General features: G+C 38.6%; 1 protein-coding gene across 1 annotated transcript in view; it reads right to left on the bottom strand.

The window, feature by feature from the left end:
* LOC136866545 (protein FAM114A2) overlaps nucleotides 1-13594 on the bottom strand; it is a 65296-nt gene that overhangs the window by 25314 nt on the left and 26388 nt on the right. Inside the window, exons 4-6 of the mRNA XM_067143613.2 lie at nucleotides 11434-11681; nucleotides 8479-8584; nucleotides 7942-8189 (exon numbers count right to left, since the gene is read on the bottom strand). Of these exons, the coding sequence (XP_066999714.2) occupies nucleotides 7942-8189; nucleotides 8479-8584; nucleotides 11434-11681 (602 nt within the window). The remainder of the gene's footprint in view (nucleotides 1-7941; nucleotides 8190-8478; nucleotides 8585-11433; nucleotides 11682-13594) is intronic.

Raw genomic sequence — 13594 nt, 5'->3', positions numbered from 1 at the left:
CAAAGGAGGCCGACAGGATGTATTTTCAGAAAAAATAAGCAACACTATCAAAATGTCAAAATGGTTAAACTGGCACAAAACTGCATTCATATTTTAGCTTGTCATTTCCTTCTTGAATGTTAACATATTTTTTAGTGTTGTATATTGTTGGAAAGGATAAGAGAAGGGCTTCGTGATAACACTAAGAACATTGAAATTGGATGAGCAGTTCGGAAATTATGAGCTACTAAATGCGGGAATCAAAAATTTTGCCCAATCTCTAGGCTGATTGGCAAAATCTATGAAACGCTGGCAACCAGGGATGAGTTAGCTGGAAAATTTATAATGTCCAATAACGGACCATTTATATTGGTATTATAAATTTACTCATTCAGGACAAATATTTCAGGTTCCCTATGGGAATCAACATCTATATCAAAATGTATGAATTCCATAAATATTTTAGGACAAATAAAAACAATTAGTAATGTAACAGAATTCTCACACAAATCACTGTGTGGAATCCGAAAAGGAATTAACTTTTTGATTTTCTCACAAATTATTAATTTTATTATGGTCCATACTGACAATTGATCACTATCAACCCTTTGATAGTTTTTGATTTTCCGCTGCACTTATGTGGGCAGGACTTCTGAAATAAAGTCACAACTTCAAATTTGGACTCAAAACATCTGTCTTGGCAAGGTTTCAAACCGTGCCCGTTTTGGTAAAAATCAAAAAGCAATGTACAACAAACTGAAAGTATTTCTTCGAGGGGTTTTTGCCTCCTTTCTTTCAATTAGTTTCTTTAGCCAAAATGTTTATTAAAACAAAACAGTATTTAAATTCATCAGACAAAAGTGAATATATCTTTCAACTGATAAGTAATTCATACATACCGACCAAGTTTTCACATAAATTAAGGAATTTTTACAACAGAAATAATACTTTTAATTTGCTTCAAAGTACAGCATTCAGTGAAACGAACAGTACTGAAATTACAAACGTATTTTGAACATAAAGATACTTCATTATAACATGCAAGTGACAACAGCAATATGTATCTAACGGCGTTTGTAAAGCATGTGTTCAAAATGTGCACCTTCACTTCCCACATACTGTACATAACGGTCCTGTAGATTGTTGAACACGTTGATAAACACAGGTTTCCACAAGGACACAAAAAATTACTATCATCTCTCATAATACGAGAACATTTGCAGGAATTGACAGGAAAACAAGTTCTTTCAGAATGTTGCATATCTGTATACATCTGGGATCATGAGATCTAGGGAGAGGAAAGGTTACAGGAATTTTGTTCTGTGGAATATTAAGCAATATCCAAAGCGTTGTTGTAGAAGGGCAAGAGAAAACACAATTTAATAATATTGTAGCAGTCAGGTGTCAGTTTAGGTCAGATTCACATACCATAGTCATACTGGTTACTCAAACCTATGCCTTTCTTTCTTTATTATATGATGAACTTAAATAGGTATAATATTTGATCATTACTGTTGAATAATGTATATACATGTAAACGTTTTATTACCATATTAGATGTAAAAAAAAAAAAAAAAAAGTTTGCATCGTCTTTTAAGTGGGGGTAAAATAGTCCCCCATTCTGATCTACTACACGAGAGGGGGCGATCATCAGGAAGATGAATACTAACATTTTGCAAGTCGGAGCATGGAATGTTAGAAGTCTGAATCGTTGTGGTAGGTTAAAGAGCTGAAAATGGAGATGGATAAACTAAAGTTAGATGTAGTTGGTATAAGAAGTACGTTGGCAGGAAGAGCAGGATTTTGCTCAGACGACTACAGAATTATCAACACAAAATCAAACAGGGGAAATGCAGGAGTTGGTTTAATAATGAATAAGAAAATAGGGCAGCGGGTAAGTTACTACGACCAGCATAGTGAAAGGATTATTGTTGTCAAGATAGACACCAAACTAATGCTCACTACAATAGTCCAGGTCTACCTATATGCCTACTAGTTCAGCGGATGTTGAGGAAATCGAAAGAATATATGAAGAGATAGAAGATTTAATACAGTATCTAAAAGGTGGCGAGAATATAATTGTGATAGAAGACTGGAATGCAGGGGTAGGCCAAGGAAGAGAAGGTAATGCAGTAGGAGAATTTGGATTGGGACAAAGGAACGAAAGAGGAAGTTGGCTGGTTGAATTCTGCACCAATCACAACTTAGTCCTTCGTAATACTTGGTTTAAACACCACAAACGACAGCTGTACACATGGACGAGACCTGGAGACTGGAAGGTATCAAATAGACTTCATTATGATCAGGCAGAGATTCAGATACCAGGTGTTGGATTGCAAAACTTTTCCAGCAGCACACGTGGACTCTGATCACAACTTGGTCATGAAATGCCATCTGAAGTTGAAGAAGGGAAGGAATCCCATAGGATGGGATCTAGACAAGTTGAAAGAAATGAGTGTGAAGGATTGTTTCAAGGAACATATTGCACAAGAACTAAATGGAAAGGCTGAAGGAAACACAGTAGAAGAAGAATGGACAGTCATAAAGAATGAGGTCAGTAGGGCTGCTGAAGAGATGTTAGGAAGAAAGGAAAGATTAAATAAGAATCAATGAATAACTCAAGAAATACTAGACCTGATCGATGAATGACAAAAATATAATGCAAAAAATGAAAAGGGCAGAAAAGAATGCAGGCAATTAAAGAATGAAGTGGATAGGAAGTGCAGGACAGCTAAGAAGAATGGCTGAAGGAGAAATGCAAGGATGTTGAAAGTTGTATGGTTCTAGGAAAGACAAATGCTGCATACAGGAAAATCAAGGAAACCTATGGAGAAAGGAAAACTAGGTGTATGAATAGTAAGAGCTCAGATGGAAAACCACTTCTAGGGAAAGAAGACAAGGCAGAAAGATGGCAGGAAAATATCCAACAGTTGTATCAAGGTAAGGATGTAGATGCTATGGTTCTGGAACAAGAAAAGGCTGTTGATGCTGATGAAATGTGTGCCCCAATTTGAGGTCAGAATTCAACAGAGCTTTGAGAGACCTAAATAGGAGAAAAGCAACTGGAATTGATGGCATTCCCTCTGAATTACTGACTGCTTTAGAAGAAACCAGCATGGCTAGGTTATTCCATATAGTGTGCAAGAATTTTTTTTTTTGGTAGTTGCTTCACGTCGCACCGACACAGATAGGTCTTATGGTGACGATGGTATAGGGAAGGTCTTGATGTGGGAAAGAAGTGACCATGGCTTTAATTAAGGTACAGCCCCAGCATTTTCTTGGTGTGAAAATGGGAAACCATGGAAAACCATCTTCAGGGCAGCCGATAGTGAGATTCAAACCCACCTCTCGGATGCAAGCTCACAGCTGCGCGACTCTAACCGCATGGCCAACTCACCTGGTTGTGCAAGATGTATGAAACAGGAGAAGTGCCATCCAATTTTCGGCAGAATGTTGTTATACCTATTCCCAAGAAAGCCAGTGTGAAAACTACCTCACCGTTAGTTTAGTAACTCACGCCTGCAAAATTCTAACACACATTATTTACAGAAGAATGCAAAGACAAGTTGAAACTGAGTTGGGAGATGATCAATTTGGCTTCAGAATAATGTAGGAACACATGAAGCAATCCTGGCTACGTCTGATCTTAAGTGGATCGAATTAAGAAAGGCAAACCCACATACATGGCATTTGTAGATCTAGAAAAGGCATTTGATAATGTTGATTGGACCAAGCTGTTTGAGATTCTGAAGGTGATCGGGATCAGGTACCGAGACAGAAGAATTATCTACAATCTATATAAAGTGATAAGAATGGAGGGCTATGAAAAAGAGGCAGCAAACCAGAAAGGGGTGAAGCAAGGCTGCAGTCGGTCCCCCCTCCTTTTCAATGTTTATATATTACAGGCAGTAAAGGAAATCAACGAAGAATTTGGAAAGGGAATCGCAATCCAAGGAGAGGAAATCAAAACCCTGAGATTTGCCGATGATATTATTTTATCTGAGACTGCAGATCTGGAGAAGTTGCTGAATGGTATGGACGGAGTCTTGAGTGAGGAGTACAAGATGAAAATAAATAAATCCAAAACAAACATAATGGAGTGCAGTCGTACGATGTCATGTGATGCAGAAAATATTAGATTAGGAAATGAAGTCTTAAAGGAAGTGGATGAAAATTGTTACTTGGGTAGTAAAATAACGATGGCAGAAGTAAGGACGACATAAAATGCAGGCTAGCACAAGCAAGGAAAGCCCTTCGTTAGAAAAGATATTTTTTCACATTGAATACTGATATAGGAATTAGAAAGATGTTTTTGAAGACTTTCACCTGGAGCGTGGCATTGTATGGAAGTGAAACATGGATGATAACTCGCACAGAAAGAAAGAGAATAGAAATTATTGAAATGTGGTGTTACAGAAGAATGCTGAAGGTGACGTGGACAGATCGAATCACGAATGAAGAGATACTGAATTGAATTGGTGAGAGGAAATCAATTTGGCTAAATTTGATGAGAAGAAGAGACAGAATGATAGGACACATCTTAAGACACCCAAGACTTGTGCAGTTGGTTTTTGAGGGAAGTGTAGGGGGTAAAAACAGTAGGAGCAGACCAAGGTATGAATATGACAAACAGATTAGAGCAGCTGTAGGATGCAGCAGTTACGTAGGAATGAGAAGGTTAGCACAGGATAGGGTGGCATGGAGGGCTGCATCAAACCAGATGACTCAAACACATATGGCATTCTCAAAACAAACAAAAAATATTACAAGTTTGTGGATAAAAAAGCATTTATTAAAAAAAATCACCGTTTTCAATGCAAATTCAAGGTTTCTTCCCAGTTTTCAAGGTTGCGAGTTTGTTGGCCACCCTGACAAATATAGAGTCTGTTGCAACTGAATGCACAAGACAAAGGGAAATGTGGACTTTGGTGGAGAAAATTAATCCTGGATGCAGAACCTCTTACAGTGGTTCGCCATACATGATACTGCATTCTGATATGAAAAAAAAAAAAAAATTAATCCATGACGGCTGCCAAATTTCTATGAGGAGACAACATCAGGTGGTGATAATCGAAGAATGTTTCTCTCTGTTTCTTGTGCCATGCTCCTCTCTGTCATCTCTCTTTTCATTGTGTCTCACAAAGTGCAAGGTCATGAGAAAAGTGACAGATAGGGACTATGCAAGGTAGTGACTACAATGTTGTCATGTTTCAGGAAAACAAGTTGCGAAACATACAATTTTGCCATGGCAGGCTTTTCTTCTGGTCAGTGCAATTCACACATGTATTTTTATCCTTAATAAATAAAATTAAAATATACAAGAGTTGATGCAGAAGTCATGGCAACTACTTTTTTTTATTTCCCAAAATTGTGCCAATAGCAAAAATGTAATATTTACATTTGAAATTACATTTCATGACCTTTGTAATGTTGCCGACAGATGGGGTATGGGCACATCATACTCTCTGAGATCATGCTCTCTATGTCTGTTTTCTGAAGACAGTGGTGCACAGTAGTGGCAATTGGGAATTAAAAATGGGAGGCACAAAAATTTGTTGATAACAAAAAGTACCAGGGTCTGATGGATATAGCTGTGGAGGGTGTGGTAGACATCAAAATTTAAATGAATAGCTACAAAATTGTGTTTGATGCTCTCTGAGCAAAATTCGATAGAGACAAAGGTTGACAGTCTACCAACAGTTTTTTGACCTATTCATGCAATACTATATAATAAAACTTTCACCAAAAGAGCAATAATTACACATGTATTACAATTAAACAGAAGTACAGCATGATTATACAATTAAAAGGTAATTTAGTACTTGACTACACATTAAGAAAGTAACAGAAACATTGAATGAGTGCGACTGCCAGACTGATGAACACGTGCGGCAAATCATACCTGTGTCCATCACCTTGGCAAAAATATACCCCTGCTACCTTCATTGCAACACCTGCTACACACTGCTGCACAGGCTTCCACTACTTGCTGTGACGCTGTACAAATCGTTTAGCCGCAACGAACAAAGTTTTGTGCATATTTCCTCTAAGTATTTTTCTTAATGACTTTTGGTCCAGTGAATGAAGAGGAACAGTGGAGAATAAGGAAAACCAGAGAACAAGAAGTGACCTATGGACATCCAAAGTAACAGATTAAGGTGGTTGGGACGTGTAGAGAGAATGCCAGATGACAGGTCTGTCAAGAAAATTTGCAAAGGAAATCCAGGTGCCAGAAGATGGAAAGGAAGACCTCAAAAAAGATGGCTGGATGATGTGGAGGAGGATTTAAGAAAGATGGAAATAAGAAGATGGAGGAAGCGTGCTGAACATCATGAAGATTGGGCTAGAACTGTGGTTTAAGCAAATTTTTTTTTTTCTTTTATAAATCCCAGCAACTGCTCCCCATTGCTGCCACTGGTGGTGCGTAATGGAAGTGACCAAAGTCTAACGGCTTGTGAGTTCGATCTTATTCCCAAAGTGAAGAAGCCATTGTATGGCAAACGCTCTGCCAACAAACAAGACAACATACAAGCATTTCGGCGAGAGGTAGCACACACTGACAAACCTCATGCAGCTGACTATTTTTTGTCTTCCTCACTGAACCATAGACAACCTAGGAAACTACTTTGAAGGATGTTAAATAGCTTGTACGATATGTATAGCCCTCACAGACGTGAATGACAACTAATTCACATTTATATATTATTTCCGATAATATGTGTTCTTTTAATTTAAATTGAGTATATTTGGATGATTTTTAAAAAATTTAAATAGAAACTTTGGGTCTCATCATCTATTACAAAAATTAATGCACACACATTTTTGTTTCAATATATTGATGTTAAAATTTATACACTTAACAATATATATTTTCTCTACACTTTTCAGTGAACTGGTGTCTGTCTGCCTCCGCGGCATATTGGTTAGCACTATTAGCTGCCATCCTCGGTGCTCCGGTTTCAGTTCCTGGTACTGTCAGAGATATAAAAATGGAAAGAGGGCTAGTCATCATCATTATCATCATCATCTGCAGTTTCCAGCTGTTGGCCAGGTCTGCTTGGAAGGAGGGCTAGTATGTGGCTAAAATGGTACCCTGCTTTAAGCGGGCATACAATCTTATATGAAATCTTACCTTATAAACGATGCTGGAAGTGTCGTCCTTCATAATAAGGGACTTCATAAACAACATTAGGACTTTCTGCACACTAATAGCGAGAGTTATGACTGTTCACACGACCACTTAGATGAAACCAGCCCTCATCCAAAAAACACAAGCTGTGGGTAAAATAAACGATCGTTCAATGATGCAACATATCATTCACAATATCTCACTCATGTGGCTGGATCAGCAGCTATTAAACAATGGGCCCATGTAAACCTGTACGGTTTGATGTGTTACAGCTTTGTAGCTCTCTGTGCAGAAGAAACTGAAACCCCTACTTGTGCTAATTTTGTGAGTGATTTATTCGTTGACCATTCAAGATTCGCACTTTGCTCTTCCTCTGTTAAAACTGTTCATGTGCGTGCATGTTTCTTTTTAATGAGCACTGATCAAATTTACTTACAATTACGTGAATCTGTGCTCATGAAGGTGGCACTTCACCAGGAAATTGCTTAACAAATGCATCGCATACCCACTGAGCCGACTCGTAGGCCTACTTAAAATAACTGCTACATACGAAAATACAGTGTTGCAATGATAACTGTCTCACCATGTTTAACATCTGAGATTCAGACTGGCTACTGTTGCTAGTTTAAGATATTATTACCAAAATTTATTAGGATCAACCTATTCAATACACGCTCCTTGTAAGGTCAAGAAATATGTGTGCGCCTCCAGTACTGCAGCTTAGGTCTCAGAGTAAAAAAATTGCTGGACGGTCTGGGTTTTTAAAAGAGATCCTGTAGTTGCCATGACTTCTGATTTAACATTCTTTTGGTCACCGATAATCCCTTCCATACCTTCATTAATTTGTCTGTAGCCACATGGACACCTAATCCTTTGCCCACATCAGCCAGTTTCTCTCTCTGAACATCAGCTGGAGCTTCCTCCACATCCTCTTCCTCTGGTAGTTGACACTGTTCCTTTAGATCATTCAAAGTTTGTTGTAACTCAACCAGAGCTGACCCAGTACTGGTCAACAGATGAGACTGAAGTTTAAGGTCACATTGTTTGGACAACATTTCTAGGGCTTCCAGATGAACAAGACCTGGGGAAAAGAAACATTAGTACAGTATAAACATTAGTAATCAAAAATATTGCACCTAACAGAAATTAAATTGATCACCAGGGGCAGATGCATATTCTTTAGGAACGTCTATGATTCACTGACAAAGATCCCCAATTTCTTAATCAGAATATTAATGGTTATTTAAGAGAAGTACAGAGAAAGCATACATCTGAATCTGAAAGAGGGAAAAAGGAAGTAAACAACATAAAAGGTGTAAAGGCCCACTATGAAGAATGGAGAAAGACTGATAAGAAAATTAAACTATTACCTTGATAATCATCAAAGAGGGTTTCAAAATGTGCCTTTCGAGCTGCTTCTCTATCCACGTGTTCCTTGTGCTCATGCTCTGCTTTCTCTTTAGCTTCCCTCAGAACCTGCAATTCATTTGTTATTTTTTCAAGTTCACAGAGTTTGAACAAATCTGAATTTAAAGAGCAAAAATAGAGTGGGGAAACATTAGGAATTCTGGTTGTAAATGATTGCACTTCATGCTTCATTTCCCTGAACTTGATGATTATCTTTCTGAGATCTTTGTTTCCTAAGACCATGAAAATAACCACTAAGACTACTGAAACCACTTCCAGATAGTAAGAAAAGTAACAAAAATGAGAAAAAATGAAGATATTGCAAGTTAAGCCTAGGATTCTGAAGAGGGAGAATGGGGGTGTTGCCGAACCCGTAACTTTATGCAGCACTAATTTTTTTCAGAAAAAACTCCACAGAACGTTCTTCTTTTGAATTATTGTCTGTTGACTAGTGTACAAGACAGTAATATTATAATTTTATAAGTAACATTGTGATAAAATACATAAAAAATGTTAGTATGGGTTCATAAAACACACATGCGCACATGCACGTGCACACACACACCCCCAGGGCGCCCATGCCCGGGGGCAAGGGCAGGATGTGGCCCCCCTCTAGCTCTCAGGGAAAGGTAAAAATCTAATGTAGTCAGGTATTTTTCTTTCAAGAAAATGATTTAAAAGTCGGTATTACGAAGAAGTTGTACACACACACACACACACACACACACACACACACACACACACACACACACACACACACACACACACACACACACACACACACACACACACACACACACACACACACACACACACACACACACACACACACACACACACACACACACACACACACACCCCCCCCCTACCCGATATACCTAATTAGCCAACAATAACATACTTCCTAAAGTGTTTGTTTTTATAGTCAGTTATAATCTTGTTCTCAGAGAGTTAATACTGTTTTTGTCCTTGTGAAATCAGGTCTTGAAAAAAACTAAAAGGATTCATGAACCATCAGTTATAAAGAGTTTTAAATGCAATACTTAAAGATTCACCTTCAGACAACTAACTGTTTAAAGAAAGTGAAGAAGATCAGGTTGTGGAATGAGAGATGCTAAAACCAGAAATAAAATGTATAAAATTTGAGCAAACCACAGCAATACTGTGCAGTGTCACAGGTATGTACATAATAAATACTCAGAAACACTTGTAAAATGTGTCAATTGCCTTGAAATAGATTCTTCAGACTAAGTTCTAGGAACTATGAGGTTAAACCCAAAAATAACGTCTCCTATGTTTTTATAAATACAGAACTCGGTTCATGTGATTGTTGGTCACAATATTGTGAAGAGTGTTTCCTGCGCTCGCATATAAACATGCGCACGCCGCGCTGAGGCACTCAGTCTTGGCTTGGCAGCCGTTGAGAATGGAGCTCCCGTTAGATGTTGCCACCAAGTGCGTGGATGTCAAAAATGTTCATAAATGGTGTAGAGAGTCTGTAGCCGGTCGGACTGAAATTCAAGACGAACAAAGGAACAGGAGACCGTCAATTTCCGTCGAGACAGTCGTGAAGGTTGGGCAAATCATGCGTGAAGATCGGTCGATCACCCTGAATGATCTCCGCACTTTGGTTCCTGAGGTTTCCCGAAGCGCCGCTCACAGAATTTTAACGGAAAAGTTGAAATACCGGAAGGTGTGCGCAAGATGGGTGCCAGCACCAACGACGAGGTGAAAGATGAGGTTCACAACTTCCTGAACAGCATGACGGCGAGCTGATATGACATGGGCATACAAAAACTGTCACAGCGTCTACAAAAGTGCATCGATCGAAATGGTCATTATGTAGAAAAATAACTAAATGTTCAAGCTGTAAAATGATGCAAACCATTGTAGAAATAAACAGGTCTATGTATGTTCCCAAGAAATCAGCATCAAACACAAACAGGCCGTGGGTTTTAGCCAGTGTCACCATAGCATACTTTAAAGTTAGTTCACGGAACAATATTTTTGAGAAAGCTCACAGCCACCACCTGGGGAGCAAGCCCTCACGTCCTGAGAACCTCTGCTCTTGCTTTGTGTGTGTCCGCTGTAGAGTACGCTTCACCTGTGTGGAGTGCATCCACTCACACCAAGTAGGTTGACATTGCAATCAACGAGACCGTACGAATCTTCTCAGGATTTCTGAAGCCAACTGCAGTTGACAAACTCTACCCGATTGTTGGAATAGCTCCCCCCACTATCAGGAGGGCTCTTGGTGCTGATGCAGAGAGGACAAAGCAGACTAATGATTCTTGCCATCCACCGCATGATCACCAGGCTGTAGTCTGTCAAATGAAGTCAAGAAAGAGCATCACCAAGACTCAACCACTGGTAGGAACATCGGAGTCTAACCGCATCACCAGGTGGAGGAGCCACGTGCATATTTAGCAACACCGCCTCGCAAAACGCATTTGAATTCACCTGCAGAAAATTTGAGGTTATCGCATATTGGAACCCCCCTCCTTTTCTGACTGTAAAGGTGGAAAAAAAAAAGGGGGGGGGGGTCTAATAAGCGAGTAAAAGCAGAATCTCCATTAATGTACGTTGATGATGTATCTGTTGTACATGCTGGAGTGAGCATGTGAAAGCAGTTGTGACAGATGTGAGGTCAGAACTGCATTACCCTGCTGTGTGATATATATGGTTTAATTTAGGATATTTCCATCAAATGCATTCAGAGAGAGATAGAGAGAGAGAGAGAGGAACAAATCCACCTTTATATTAGCAAGTGATATAAGTATATGTACCTGGCGTTATGTCCCATTACAGAAATAAACACGGTAACTACACAACAGTTAATGCAATTTTTGATATGTTGATCCACAATTGTGCCTAAAATTCAGTATCAACCCCACTTTCTGCCCAATCTCAAAGCTTACCTGAGAGAGTAGAATCTTGTTACTAAAGTACGCTCTCTTCTTCTTGAGCCCTGGATCTCCTTCCTGTAGAATATCCATTGTCTTTTTTCCTATAGTTTCCAAAGTATCTAACCCTCCTGAGACTACCTTGGTTCCTGCCGTCTCCACAAGCTTTGTAATGGAACTTACTCCAGATATAACACGGCCTAAACCAAACAAGCCACCACTGTCTTCAGTTTTTACTTCTTCACTTCCTTCCGATTCAGCTTCTGTAAGAAACAAAAAATATCCAGATAACAAAACTAAAATTGAAGATGATGATGATAATAATAATAATAATAATAATAATAATAATAAAATGAAATAGAAGAAGGATGGACTCTATTCATTAATTCCTTGCAAAAATTACATTTTTACATGAACATATTTTAGCCATAAGCAAACTTTAGAGGCATTATTTACAATCTGCTTTACATCACAGAGACAAAATAGGTCTTATGGCGATGATAGGATAGGAAAGGGCTACGAGTGGGAAGGAAGTGGCTGTTATTTTATCTGAGACTGCAGAAGATCTTGAGAAGCTGCTGAATGGTATGGACGAAGTCTTGGGTAAGGAGTACAAGATGAAAATAAGTCCAAAACAAAAGTAATGGAGTGCAGTCGAACAAAGGAAGGTGATGCAGGAAATATTAGATTAGGAAATGAAGTCTTAAAGGAAGTAGATGCATATTGTTACTTGGGTAGTAAAATAACTAACGATGGCAGAAGGACGACATAAAATGCAGGCTAGCACAAGCAAGGAAGAGCTTTCTTAAGAAAAGAAATTTGCTCACTTCAAACATTGATATAGGAATTAGAAAGATGTTTTTGAAGACTTTTGTGTGGAGTGTGGCATTGTATGGAAGTGAAACATGGACGATAACTAGCTCAGAAAGGAAGAGAATAGAAGCTTTTGAAATGTAGTGTTACAGAAGAATGCTGAAGGTGAGATGGATAGATCAAATCACAAATGAAGAGAGACTGAATCGAATTGGCGAGAGGAAATCGATTTGGCTAAATTTGATGAGAAGAAGAGACAGAATGACAGGACACATCTTAAGACACCCAGGACTTGTTCAGTTGGTTTTTGAAGGAAGTGTAGGTGGTAAGAACGGTAGGGGTAGACCAAGGTATGAATATGACAAGCAGATTAGAGCAGATGTAGGATGCAGTAGTTACGTAGAAATGAAAAGGTTAGCACAGGATAGGGTGGCATGGAGAGCTGCATCAAACCAGTCTATGGACTGATGACTCAACAACATTTACTTTTGTGCTGGGGACCTTTCCTTCTTGCTTTGGAAGGAGGCTTTGTTTTGTTTGGTTGGTTGCCTTGGCAACATGTTGATTGGATTGTTGTTAATGATTTAAGTGTACCGATACGCAATGATTTGCTTGGTATTCGATGGATGTTAATCATTTCTTGTGGAGTCTGTTGATAATTTTATTCTTTTAATCCATTTTGCCACCTTTTATTTTTCTATTTCGATTCTTTCAGCGAGCATTTTAAGTAGGTCTTATAAGTAATTGAAAATCTTGGGACGGCCCCTTGGTAGTAATGGTGTTTGCTACACGACGTTGCGCAGTTGAAATGAAGTTCTCAGCATCTGTTTAAAACTGTAGTTAAGTTTATTTGAATTGAAGTTTAATTTTAGTAATTTTAATCTGGTGATCACCGTTTTTTTTTTTTTTTTTTTTTTTTTTTTCTTTTGCAGAATTCTTTCACATTTTCCAGGTTCCCGGTAGCATTTGTTAATAAGGTATGGAGGTCAACATGTTATCTGTATTATTTTATTGCAAACAAGTTTTCAGTTTTCTCAATTAACTTATGCTTTCATAACCTAGTTGTTTTAATCAATTTTAAAGTTTATCAATCTTACATTAAAGGATTTGGGTTTTTAAAGAAGGTTGATTTTATTTCATTGAATCAGCGGAGCACTGTCACTTTCTTTTTCGCATCTCGACCACGGCCTTAAGCCGCTTCCTTCCACCTTTTCGGGTAAGTGTGTTTTTTCTCCTTTTCTGTGATTTACGTGTGTTGATGTTGTTTTTATCTGACTATTTTTGGTCTCCCTCTTGTATTCGCTTTCACTCCCTTCGGGGGCAAATACGCAGCCAACCTTCTCACCTGGGGACCTTACCTCTA

The sequence above is a fragment of the Anabrus simplex genome, chromosome 3 (assembly GCF_040414725.1).
Source record: "Anabrus simplex isolate iqAnaSimp1 chromosome 3, ASM4041472v1, whole genome shotgun sequence".
Lineage (NCBI taxonomy): Eukaryota > Metazoa > Arthropoda > Insecta > Orthoptera > Tettigoniidae > Anabrus > Anabrus simplex.
This window is presented reverse-complemented; position numbering and strand designations above follow the sequence as displayed.